The sequence below is a fragment of the Anopheles bellator genome, chromosome 2 (assembly GCF_943735745.2).
Source record: "Anopheles bellator chromosome 2, idAnoBellAS_SP24_06.2, whole genome shotgun sequence".
Classification (NCBI taxonomy): Eukaryota; Metazoa; Arthropoda; class Insecta; order Diptera; family Culicidae; genus Anopheles; species Anopheles bellator.
This window is the reverse complement of record NC_071286.1, coordinates 84,720,858-84,733,764: the sequence shown is the minus strand read 5'-3', so window position 1 is coordinate 84,733,764 and position 12,907 is coordinate 84,720,858. Positions and strand designations below refer to the sequence as shown.

Below are 12,907 nucleotides of genomic sequence, written 5' to 3'. Positions count from 1 at the left end.
ATTCAGGCGGCCGCATGTGCGACCACGACATTACACTTCACCCGCACTATCGAACTTTGCGGGTGGGGGGTTGAAAATTAACGCCACGAATCAATTTAGCGCGCTCCAAACTTAGCACCGAAACATTCATCATTTAGTGGCGCATTTTCGTTGCTCTTCGGGATCGGAACAGTCGGAACCGACCGAAATCAGGCTCCAGCCGCGACGTCCTTATTAGTCTTGGAGCCGCTTCTGCCTCCGCCGAATGTGCACCTGATCTGTGCACATGTATGCAAATAATATTTTACCACTACGAGGTAGAGGTTGGGCCTTTACAAAGAGACCCAAAAAAGAGAGACAGGGGCGATAGAGAACCGGAGGCGAGAGCTCATAAATAATGTTAAGTTTATCTCAATTAACGTTGTCATTTTGTGAAATCTGCCACACACGAAAGAGGCGGGGCATGGTTACCTCCTGTGGTAATGATGTGCGCTGCCGGAACATACTTAATTGACTCGCTTTCATTGCTGGGCCTAGCGCTCCATAAAACTGCTGGCTTCTTTTACATCAGCCCGGCTTCCGTTCTCGCAACCCGTTTTTCTAGCTTTTGAATACCGAAACACGTCACGCCGGTTTCAACCGTGGCATGGTCCAAACTAATCATAGGTTCGGTGGTTTCATGGACCTGGAAGGTTATTTCAACTTTCTCTACGCTGTAAAAAAAACCTAACTCTTCCAGACATACATTAATTATTGCCATTTCCACCAATGAGTCGCCTCTCACCTACGCCGGCCCAACGGAGAAAAAATCTGCTACTGACGGGTAACCTAAAGTTTGCTTAAAATTCGCACTCCCCACAGCCGTGGCCTGACGGCGCAAAAAACGTTGAACAATACCACCACCAACCGGCAACCGTCCGGAAGGACACGCGACGGAACTTGTGCATTTCCCGACGCGACGGCCTGCGGAAAACTTTTCAAAATCCAATAAAACAACCGAAAAATAGTGCCCCGCAAATGTGGCACTCGACGACAGAGCACAGCCGGAGACACGAGCCGGAAAGTTGATTATCTCAATCGATCGAAACGGAAAAGGGTCATTTTGCTGGTGGGCTGCCATCCGTTTGCCCATCGAAATGGAGTCTACTTTACGCACACACGAGCTATGAACGTGACCAAAGATAATTGCACCAAGCACAGATGCGTGTGCCACCCAGGCACGGCACACATACGATTGCACGGCCGGAATGATCATCTGCGACTCTCCGGCGAACCGGAAAAAAGATTTACCCTGTCCAGACAAAAAAGCACTGTCGTAGTTACTTTATCCGGCCAACAGTGGACCGCAGCACCTAAAAAACTGCCAAAAAATAAATCAAATTGCTTAAATTTATCCACCGCCCAAATTTTTAAACACAAGAATAGGAAATGCTAAACGCACGCGATATCCCACGTAGAACGCGTTCAAAAGATACTGCGTAAAGGGCTTCCCTTAGCGGTGGTAGGGTTATCGGACACATTTACAAACCCGATTGATCTAGACAACCGACGGCAGTCTCAATGAGAAAAGAGAAACTGTATATCGGACGTATTGAGGTTATGATTTCCTTTTCAAATGCTGATGTTCCCCAGTTCCCGCGGCAAAATTCGTCGCCGGATCGACCCAAGCGTCACCTGCATCCCGGACATGCGGGGGGCACAGAAATCTTTTCTACCTTCTACCTTCTGCTCTCAATGAGGTTGAAAGCCCAAGCCGATAAGATTTGGGAGCCATAAAGCAGTGTTGGCTAGCGCTCCGTTGTTCGGAGTTCCCTTTTCGTGGAATGAAAGGCCACATATACGCACACAGCCTGGCGCAACATCCGTAACGAACTGTGTCCGTTAGCTACCCCCATCCGCGCCATTGTGGTACGCTTGTCGCCGATCGATCGCTTTCAATCTCGATCAATGAATAATTCAGTAGAAAGTATGGAAAATACATTTCCTTTCTTCGGGTGAACGGTAAAGGGTGTGAAGGTAAAGGGCTTATTACGAAAACCAAAGTTCCTGGGATATTCGGAAAGACAAACACAAGCCGGAGAAACGAACCTGAATCTTCGCAAACTTGTTGTCGACTTAACGCGCCTAAAAAGAAAGAGTTCGGGTGTGAAATGATGGACAAAATTCGTACAATCGTATAGGCATTACAACTAAAGGAAATTAAAGATACGAGCCGTCTGAATTCAGCTCCAAACTTGCTGCAAGTAGATATGACCATGTTCATATTTTTTTAATTAAATGGTCCGTTTCAATATTTCATTACAACAGAAACAATGGCATACTCTAAACCCAGGAACGCAAATGCAAGTTTGTTTCTACTATAAAGCCCAAGAAGCACAAAATGTCCTTATTCCTGTGAAAGCTTCCTTTGCCATAAAAATCGGCCTCAACGGTGCCCCACAGTTCCACACTAAAGTAACCGCCGACAAAAGTCGAGAAAATGATGGTGATAAAATCATTCAGGGTAGGTAAAAACTAGTTATTTTTGATGTTGTTTCGATAGCAGTTTTATTCTTTTTTTCCGATGAGATTATTTTTTCATGCAACTTTGCTGGACATTGATGGCGTTTGTTGATATTGGTCAATGGTTTCGTGGCCGTCGATCTTTTGCGGGCCAAATTTTCCATTTTCTTCGCATCTACTACCTTCCTCAACACATTACCGTCGTGAGCTAAAAACCTTTCCTAAGCCTATTCCTACGTGCGTGTTACAAATGTCAGGTACCGTTCGGATTCTCACGTTTTTGTCGTTCTATAGTTCCATTTCTCGGGGTGATTGGCGAATATAAATCGTTTCGAATGATTTGCATTGTCATATCTGGCACGGCGCAGTTTGCAAGAAACGCACATACCAGACTGGCATCGGACTGTTGTTGTTTAATGATTGTTTGATCTGCTTGCAACTTTGCGGCGCTGTTTGGCATAGAGCTCAACGTTTTAGCACCGACGCACTTGTTCCCTGCTATAAGTTGCGTATCACTCACTCTTTCGATATTGTTGTAGATTGATGTTTTTGATGCTGGACGACACTTATTCGCCTTCATGTTCTATGTATTGTTATTCAACTAATCTGATACACCATAAGAGAGTTCATTTGAGTTTGATGGAACGTTCTAAAACGTGGTTTGTGGTGGTTGTTCTTTAATTTTGTACGACAATCATCGAAAGAATCTGTAAAGCGTCTCCACGTTTGCCCACGAGGAGTAGATTTGGATAAGGAAGAGTTTCCGTTGCTCCGATACTGCCCTATCTCCTTTAGAAAGGTTTACCTCTCTGCTGGCTGCGGCATATTCAGCACATTCATGTATAATATAAGTGGTATAAAATACTCTTCTTCCGATGTGTGACGGATAGCACCATAAGATGGAATTTTATGATGAGATCTGAATGTTGCCTAACTATTCCCATTGCGCTTGAGTCCACACAAGATTGCATCGTGCGAGCGACACAAATCAAAGCTAATAAAAACTGCTATCTTTCAGTGAACAAACTTCTCCTCCGTTTGTAGGTTTTTTGCGCCCCTCTGTATTGAAGGGAGCGAAAACTTGAAGATTATAGAGTGAATGTTTTTATTGATGCACTCTCTCGGGCGCATTCATTCAATTGCATTGTGGATTAATTTTGTAGTACTGAAAAATTGGGTTCAATTACATAACGGCAGCTTGGAACCTTTTTTGAAGTTTCGACATGATTACTCCCGAACTAGAAGAGTCCGTCAAGTGGAGGTTGAGAGAAAACCTGCAAGTGCAAGTTAGTAAAAAAAACTAGTACCGGACGAACGGAGGGTTGTTTGTCACCCGTTTGATGGAAAGACTGAAAACTTAGCTTTGATTTGTGAGGAATCTTCAGTTTTTGTTTTGTTAATGCACTTTTTGCATCTTCTTCTTCCCCTTTCACGAACGGACAGATTGCCGTATGTATATAAAATGTTTGTTCAACTGTCATCAGTGACAAACTTTTCACTCAGCCCTGTCATCTAGTAGGGGCCGGCAGGACATATCCCGATGATATTGTAGGATTTTTGTGGCAACGATCGCCAATTGAAGTATCAAACCAACCTATGATCAAACTAAAAGGGACACATTCGCTATAAATCCATCAAAAGGTGGCACTTTGTACCTTCCCGTATTTATAAAGCCTACCAAACGCCTCTATAATTCAAAAGAAAAGAAAAGCTTACCAAACACCCGGTTTAATTTGTAAAACGAAAAAGAGCATAACATTGCCATTTTTGAGCTTATAAGGCGCGTGTGAAGAAAACAAAGTTGAACAAAAATCAAAGTTTTACGGCTAAATGTCCTAGGATGAGCAAAAGATTATTCCTGCCGGACCCGAACTGATTGACGATCAAAAGTATTACAAACTCCTTCCCCAAACTCTCGCTTCTACGTGTGTTCAAACAAGAATTATAGTTCTTAGTCTGTTTTGCCATCACTTTATAATTGTCTTCGTGTAAATTGCAGGTACGTTTGAAGTAATTGTTAATTTCCTATTTTTATGATATCCCTCGACTCTCTTCCAACCTTGGGATTTTAGTTGCGCGTATAGTGCAGTTGTTTGCCACGATTGGCCAAAAGGTGTTTCTGTTTTTATGTTACTAGTCTGGTGGTGGCCGAATAATACCCATGAGGTTTCATCAACTATGAACTGCCGAGAATGAATGTCAAGCAGTAATCAATTTCACTGGCCAATTGACTTTTTCGATCTTCGAAGGGGACGTATAAGTCTCGGTTTGTTATTCGTAGCGGTAGTTGATTTGGTGGACGGCAAATTTCTCCAACTGAAGATTCCATTTTTGGTTCACCTTTGCTACTAAAAGTGCAATTGATCAGAGCAACGTTTACGCGCGACTCAGCTTACTAGATGTTGTTGGAAGCTGTCGCACGAATCTCATCGGAAATGCTCATTGCCTACTTGTGGTTGGTATATTGTTGCAAAGATGTTGGAGATACTTTTGAAAATTTTACCATCCCGACCAATACCGCAAAAATATGCCCTCTAATTGATTTCTCCGCAAATTTTGCGTTCCTCCATCGAAGTAGAGGAAGCTTCAAGATTACTAGCAGCGTGGAGTGGAAGAAGGAAAATCGTTTCTAAAAGAAGAGAGCCTACTACGATTATTAATCATCTGCGAATTCGTGATGCACAAGAGTGACACTGTCGCATCTCAATAGGAATGCATTCCACGCTGCCGCTTTCGATGGTAGAAGTCCACCGCCGCCCACATGACGGGTGCAGGCATTTCACCTAAACGCCATTTCATTTGTTCCCGCCATGTGCTTTTCATCAATTTCACTAACTTTGTTTTAAAAATACACTTTCACTTCCAATCATTCATCGTATCCACATGCGTACAAACGTGACCGCCCATTCATACAGCCACGTGCAGTCATCATTCTTTTTCATAAATTATTACATCATTCGCGCACAAGATTTCCATTCCGGGGTCCATCGACTCGTTTCAGACACTCATCCGCGATCATCATTTTCCTAAACTAGTTTGCCGAAAGTGCGCCTTTCAAGTTCATTTCCTAACGGAAAACTTTGCACGCGATCGTGTACAATTCATTTGTTTTTCTATACATTTGCTTCGTGTTACATCCCACGATGTGTTGAGGCGCACGTTGAATGTATAGAATCCAGTGCAAACTGCTCTTGAACATCTTTTCATTCATCGAAGGGTGATACCTCCTTGATGCGTCACGCTTTCTATCGTGGTCTGTTCAGTGGACCTGCAGCTCCCGGATGGCTTGTTGAATTTACTATTATTCGTAGTGCTACCGGATTCATTTGGCGAAATATTGTCGTCGAACCTGAAACTCAAATGTCCGATTCGACACGGCAATGGTAAATCGTTTTTTCCAACTCATGCAATAAGATGAGCGCAATTTCCCATCCACATACGCGGTAGACTATTTTCATTTGCCACCCTCTCGGCTGTGTCTCTTCTATAAACCATCACAAAAGCACACCAGATCAGGGACTTGCACCACATTGTCGTCGGTTCGAAAACATATCCAAGAACTGTCAAAAGGGCCTTGCGAACCCTCATTTACTCGATTTTTTCCCTCAGCCTTCTTCCGTCTTTACACACAATACACTTTGTTGATGCACAACTCGACCAGAGCCCGGGTGTTTGAATATGACTTGTATTGTTCCAGCTTGGCTGTATACGAACAGGGAAAGTATGTAGTATGTGCGGCCCTCCGTTTGTGGCTGTGCGCTGACCATCGGCTTGCTGTTGAGGCCAGTTTTCATCGCATGTTTCGCACCAATGCCATTTCCTGTCGCTTTCTCCAAAGAATGTACATTGTTTCATGTGGATTTAGAACTTCATCTCCGGGTCTGCATAATCGCTATATAGTCGCTACTGTACATACATATGTACAATTATTCTGAAGAACCGGGTATAGGTTCCATCCGCTTGCGGTACGGTACGCGCACCGTTCTTGATTTTTTAAGTTTCAATGCATGTCCCTCCTAATAATCCCACCCGGGGTCTTTTTAACTGTACAAGGAGAAAAATAGTAAAACTACAACAACTACACACTCATACGCCCCCCGACTTTCAGACGCACTCCGTTTACACATGCACACAAGAGAGGCAAATAGTTTCTGGTATTGTTTAGTCACTATTGGCCCTCACAATCAGACTTTCCGCCATTCAGCAGCTATTCTACAATTTGTGTTGCTGATGGTACTACGCGGTAGGACCTCAGCCGCGCTCCTGCGTTCTTCGGGGGATTGAAAGGAAAGCTACACCTTAGCGTACATATTATATTCAATTAGACAACCGATTTTCAATGCAGAAAATGCGGCGCACAAATCAAAACTACTAGCTGTTGATAAAAATCAAAACTTCCAGAAATATGGAGGAGATACTGCTATCTTCTCCCATCCTCTCTTTCTCCAATCAATCAACAAGTTTCAGACTTCTTATCCATTGTATTGTGGGTTTGTTTTGCCGTTTGTGGATATCTCTGTTCCAACATCTGATCTGTTGTCTTTTGCTACTCTCTTTAGTCTTCAATATAACTTTCTCTTTATCTCATGTTTCACTTCCATTTGTTCTGTTCTGCGCCCTTCATTTATCTTTATATGATGCCTCAGTTCGGCTCGCCGTTCGCTTTCATAAGACATTATCGATGATGCTTTTGTCTGGGGTGTATTCTTCGTGTTCAATCTAATTGTCCCACTCGACCGATCTGTTGATAGTACGACATGTGTAATGTTGCTCAGGTGTGTTGTTAGTTGTTTTAGTGGCATAAAAAAGAGAATCAATTTCGAGTAAATTCAATGAAACTGATCCAAAACACCCTCTTAACCTAACACGAAAACTGTTTGGACTCTCATCTCTAATCATGTTTCAACAGACAGTGGAAAAATGGCGCAAAAGACGCACAAAGGCGCTTTCGCTTTGTGACCCAATAGTGTCAAAGTCACGAGTTAACGTCCGTGTGCACGTCAATAGGGGTGAAAGTGATGGTTTCAAATCACACCTTTCCAGCCATTTTATCACTACTCCCTCTGTTCAATAATGCTGACCCGGGAACCGGATAATTGTGGTAGGAAGTCTAATGCTTGAAATAATGTTTCAGTTGCGAAAATTTGGATTTCGTGAGTAATCGTGTTCAACCATTTCTTTGCAGCATTAGCGCATGGGTTTAAATGATTTGCGTTTCACCTTTTAGAGCCTCGCAATCAGGGACTAATGAAGTATTTTGCACACTGTACTCACACATTTCCCCCGCATTTTGTGCTACACAACTCAGTTCCACTAAGTTTGGTTCCTCCAAAGTCCATATCTGTGTCTCAAAAACCATTATTTCCAACTGACAGGCGATATTGCTTTGTTTAGTCTTCGTGTCGGCGTTACCCTTTAAATCAATCGTTTAGCGGTTATATTCGTTTGACTTGGAGTTTGCTATTTGATTTGAGTAAAACGATTTTCGCTTTATAGAAATTCGTAATATTTTCGTGTTCCGCATCTCAACAGATCTTCCTCATTGTCTACACTGTCTCTTTTCCAATCCCAAACTCCATTCATTTTGTACTCTCCACAATCTATGCCTTTTGAATATCACACTCTCTTCTCATCAATACCGGCAGCAATTCTAGTCCTCTCAAAACTTCCGGACTTATTTACTAATATTCTGCTCCTCCTGCGCACTGTTTGGATCGTCCGGCCGCGGTACGTACAATGCCGGATCGATTACTTTCGGAATGGGCTTAATCTCCGTGCCCAGCTCCTTCTCGATGCGGTGAAGATCGAAACGATCCTCATAGGTGATTAGGTTAATGGCGATACCTAAAGAACGGGGATGGCCAGAAGAAGACATTTACATATCACACACAAATAGGAACAGAGTGCGTGAACACATCAAAAAGAAAAGTTTGATAGTGTTCGTCCACGCATTAACTACTGTTCGTCATTCAATGGAGATTATGGAAGCTTTGAAATCATGTAGTAGTACTCACCCAAGTGACCAAACCGTCCGGATCGACCGATTCTGTGCAAGTAGGTTTCCGCCATCTTCGGAAAATCAAAATTAATAACAACGTTCACAGCCTGTACGTCGATACCACGAGTGAAGAGATCGGAGCAGACCAAATTGCGGCACAGACCCGATCGGAAGTCGTGGAACACTCGATTCCGGTGGGCCTGCTGCATCCGAGCGTGTATATAGTAGCAGCAGTATCCCAGCTCTGTAATCTTTTTGGCCAGCAGTTCGACACGCTGGGTCGAATTGCAGAAGATGATCGATTGATTGATCTGCAGCTTCGAGAAGAGCGTATTAAGACAGTGCACTTTCTGGCGTTCCTGCACGAAAGCATAGTATTGCGTGACGCCTTTTAACGTTAGCTCCTCCATCAGATTGATCTCGTACGGATCGCGCAGATGCTTCTCCATGAAGTTTTTCACACTTAATGGGAATGTCGCCGAAAAGAGTAGGATTTGACGTTCCTTTGGCAATCTCATAATGACATGATCCAGCATGCCTTTAAAATCCTGCGACAGCAGTTTGTCTGCCTCGTCTAATACTAGCATTCGACACTGGGACATGTTAGCCACCTCTTTGTCCATGAGATCGAGTATACGGCCCGGAGTGGCGATAATCACTTGAACTAGTGGAGCGTTAGAAAGAGGAGAAACAAATGGAAAGACGACATTATAACAGATAAAAACTTCAAATGCAATGCGGAGTGGAATAACACAGAAGAAATCGTCATCAGAGTTTAGAAAACAGTTTGCATCACACACAGTGGTCAATGGCTGAGGGTTATTTCATCATATGAAGATTTCGATCGGTGTGAAGAAAGGGGCCTCGAGAGAGGAGCCAACTGACCTTTTTGATATATTCTCATGATGTCATCCTTGAGATTAGTTCCGCCGGTAGTGACCATGACGCGAATATTCATGTGCTTCGCCAGCTCGATGCAAATCTGTGACGTTTGTAGGGCCAACTCTCGAGTGGGCACGATTATAAGGGCCTGAATATAGTCCTTGGTCGGATCGACCTGCTCTAGTACAGGAATGCTGTACGCTCCAGTCTTACCGGTACCGTTCTTTGCTCGTGCCAGTACGTCTTTACCAACCAGTGCTATCGGGATAGCCGCCTCCTGGATCGGGGACGGTTTCTCCCAGCCCTTCTCAAAAATGCCCATCAGCAGTGGCCGCTTCAGGCAAAACTCTTCGAACTCGTTTCCGCGGGTATCAGTAACATCCTGGTGTAACGTCCCAAAAATTTGTTTCAATAAATTGTTTTGATTTTCGAGTGAAACACGCCACGCCAATATAATACTCACGCTAGTTTTAATCCTAGTATCTTTGGGCGGTATTTTAAGTTTGGCCTTCCATCCCATGTCGCCAACTTTGTTATTCTCGCTGTAAACAAAAACAACGTGAGCTAAACTCTACTTTCGGTATGATCCAAGCATTCGTTTACCCTTTTTGGCTGAGGTGATTATTCGAATTCAACGTTTCAGTCATCATGACTACTTCTGGTGATCTCCGTGCTACTCCGATGAAGTGGTAGTGTTTGTGCAGCAGTGTTTTTTGTTCTGCTTTCTGCTCCCCTGGACTACTGTGTGTACTACTTAATTTGCTTTGCAGGCCACGATGAGAGTTAAAAATTAAAAAAATATAATTCAGCACAAACTCTTGTTTTTCGCCCCAAGTCGCGTTGTTTTCAAACACAAAACGTAGTGCTGCGCGTGGGGTCTTTGTTTCTCCACCACGTTACGTTGTGTTCCAGTCGTCGCTACCTCGTTTCTTCCACTATAAATTATTCACCTTAAACACAATATATCGCTACAAGACTATTTTCCACAATCACTGTGCCGCGGTTATGTTCTCGGCCACTGCCTATATGTCGTTGATTTTCAACATCGACTTTTGACTTGAGTACAGAAGTTTTTCATCTGTTATGTGTATTATTTTTTCGCTCTGTCTCTCCCTCTCTTTTTCTTTCTTTCTTTCTTTCTTTCTTTCTATCTTTTTTTGTTTCTTTCTCTCTCTCTCTTTCTTCCTGTTGGAGACTTGCGCTATCTCAGCTTAAGTGTCATTTGAACTCCTCTTTCTTTGGGTTGCTATAATTGTTCCATGGAGTAACTCGAATGCACTTTTCACTTTTGGTGAAGCCAACCGATTCGCCAGATTCTGGTAATACAGTTTCGAAAGCCCACTGCACTTGTCTTCCTCTCACTGTGTTGAGTAACCAATCAAGTCTTTTATTCTCATGCCTTTCTGTTAATGTTCATTTGAAACGGCATCCGCGCTTGCTTGCCTCACTTCTTCATCTTTCTCTTCATGCACACTTTAAGATAAATTTCTCCCACTGGAGTAAATGATGCGCCGTTGTGAGACAGTTCTCTGCGTCAAGCACACATACACCGGGTATTGAAGTAGTTTTGTTTCCGCTTATTTTTTGCTCAATTTAATCGTTTCGTTGAAGAATAATTTCGAGACGTAAAACCAACCAAAAGATGCAAAAATGCACAATCACTCTGCTACCATTCAAGCTTTCACAAGCTCCACGAACAACACCACAAAGTCGCGCGCTCAAGGCCGACCGGCAAATACCCGGGGGTAACCTATTTTATTTCAACCGTGTCACGTGTCACGCTCTTTTACGGTTTTTAAGGATCTTCGCGCAATTTTTCGCACATACACACGCACGCTCGCTATCAGCGGTCGTGTGGTACAGTAGCTCTGATGTTGATATCCTGACTGCGTCGTGAGTTTTCTTATTTAGAATGGGCTAAATTGGGGTTGAATTAATCGCTGAAACAAAATGAAAAACCGTTGTAAATATTAAACATCATATGCTTTCTTAAACAACATCATAAAAATGAATGTGACAGAATGATAACTAAGGTAGAAAAAAAACCTCAGATCAAATCGGACAGAATTTGTGTGATTGCGAAAACTAGACAGACACACAATTCTACACAAAAACGTGTAATTCTTCATCAATCATTGTTTTCGGCCATGTGGCACGCTGAATGCGATTTTTTGCTCGCTCATCGCTCATTAATAAATGTGCTTTCACTTTTGCGCTCCCATTTTCAAAACAGTTTGACAAACGTTGGAAAATTAGAATTCACGACTCTATTTAAGCATACTTGAACAGGCGTCGAACTTTTCCCACTTTTCAACGGGGAAATTTCACCGAATCACAATGCGAATTGCTTGCACCCATACTCAGACATTCGTCAGTGGCTGTGTTAGTGAGCGTTTCTTCAACCTCACATTTTAGCAAAGGAACGAATAAATGGTTGCTGTTTCCAACCGTAAAATTAAATAAAGTTTCTTGCTTTTTTTTACTTGTGTCAAAAATTACCAGTATATAACAACCAACAAATGTAGCAAGCACAAAATTTAGTTTTAACACTACACTTCAGCATGGACAATGTGAGGTTATGGTACCAAATCTGCCAGTCAAAATGGATGCTGAAGCCATCGCTGGGTTGTGCTTCCCCAAAACTTTTGTCCTTGTTCCCGAAATGCTGGTAGTCGGATTTGGGTGGTGACGACCAATCACTATTAAAAACTATGCAATTCAAAATAACTAAAGCAAACGACTTCGCGAAGGAGCTTATCAGTGTCCGATTCTTTCAACACTAGCCCTATATTAGCCACGCATCCTATCTCGCTCCGTCGTTAGGTGTTCTTACAGCTGACAAGCTGCTTATTCCTACAGTCCTCTTCGCATCTATGGGATGATTACATGACACGCATAAAGGGTGTAAGAAACAAAAGCTTGAAAACTAATTCAATATTAAGTCCAAATATGTGAACAAGCATAGAAGGGCGCAAGTTAGACAAACGTAGCGGAAGAGCCACGATGCTTCGCCATCCTCGTCCACCATTGTGGCAATCTCGCGGGTAGTGAAACTTTCTCGCGGGTACAAAAGTACATTTCTTAATATGGTGGCAAATGTTTCCGATGCGCATCGGTTTAGATAAGTATTCTGACTAGCTTTAGGTTCAAAAATTGCCTTTTAAGGCGCCGAAACAAAGCTTCTGCCTCCAAGAAAGCACATTAGGTGAGCGTTGACGACTGCCATTACAAAAGTCGTCCATTTGGACAAAACGTGTTCCGAAATTTGCATGCGTCGTTTTCACCTCAAGCGTACCACTGTTAAGCAAACCACGATATTTTACGCCCTTCCTATGGATTATCCTCGTGCTGGGTGAGACATTGAACATACCTTGATGATTCTGCTAATTCACTTTCGGTTAGTTTTCGCTGAAAATTACACTTGCAACTCCTCTTAGTTTGCTTCTCGATTCGATGCCAACAATCGTATGATTAATGAAAAGTGAACGACATCGTTGCTACCGTTGCCACTTCACGTCGACAAATCGAGCAGCGTATATGGTTGTC

At 43.0% G+C, this 12,907-nt stretch overlaps 1 protein-coding gene across 1 annotated transcript; it reads right to left on the bottom strand.

Annotated features, from left to right (window-relative positions):
• Nucleotides 1–2,514: 2,514 nt before the first annotated feature.
• On the bottom strand, nucleotides 2,515–12,865 carry LOC131211677 (ATP-dependent RNA helicase me31b). The gene is made up of 6 exons (XM_058205251.1): nucleotides 12,732–12,865; nucleotides 9,965–11,301; nucleotides 9,825–9,903; nucleotides 9,365–9,743; nucleotides 8,496–9,143; nucleotides 2,515–8,325 (listed from the first exon to the last, which is right to left on the bottom strand). Exons 2-6 carry the CDS (start codon nucleotides 10,009–10,011, stop codon nucleotides 8,156–8,158), a joined length of 1,323 nt encoding a protein of 440 aa, XP_058061234.1. The 5' UTR covers nucleotides 10,012–11,301; nucleotides 12,732–12,865; the 3' UTR covers nucleotides 2,515–8,155.
• Nucleotides 12,866–12,907: the final 42 nt, after the last annotated feature.

Coding starts and splice junctions, on each gene's coding strand:
- LOC131211677 (XM_058205251.1), bottom strand. CDS start 10,011: ATGATGACTGAAACGTTGAATTCGAATAATCACCTCAGCCAAAAAGG. Junction 9,744..9,824: donor ATACTAGGATTAAAACTAGC/GTGAGTATTATA, acceptor ACGTTACACCAG/GATGTTACTGATACCCGCGG. Junction 9,144..9,364: donor CATGAGAATATATCAAAAAG/GTCAGTTGGCTC, acceptor ACGCTCCACTAG/TTCAAGTGATTATCGCCACT.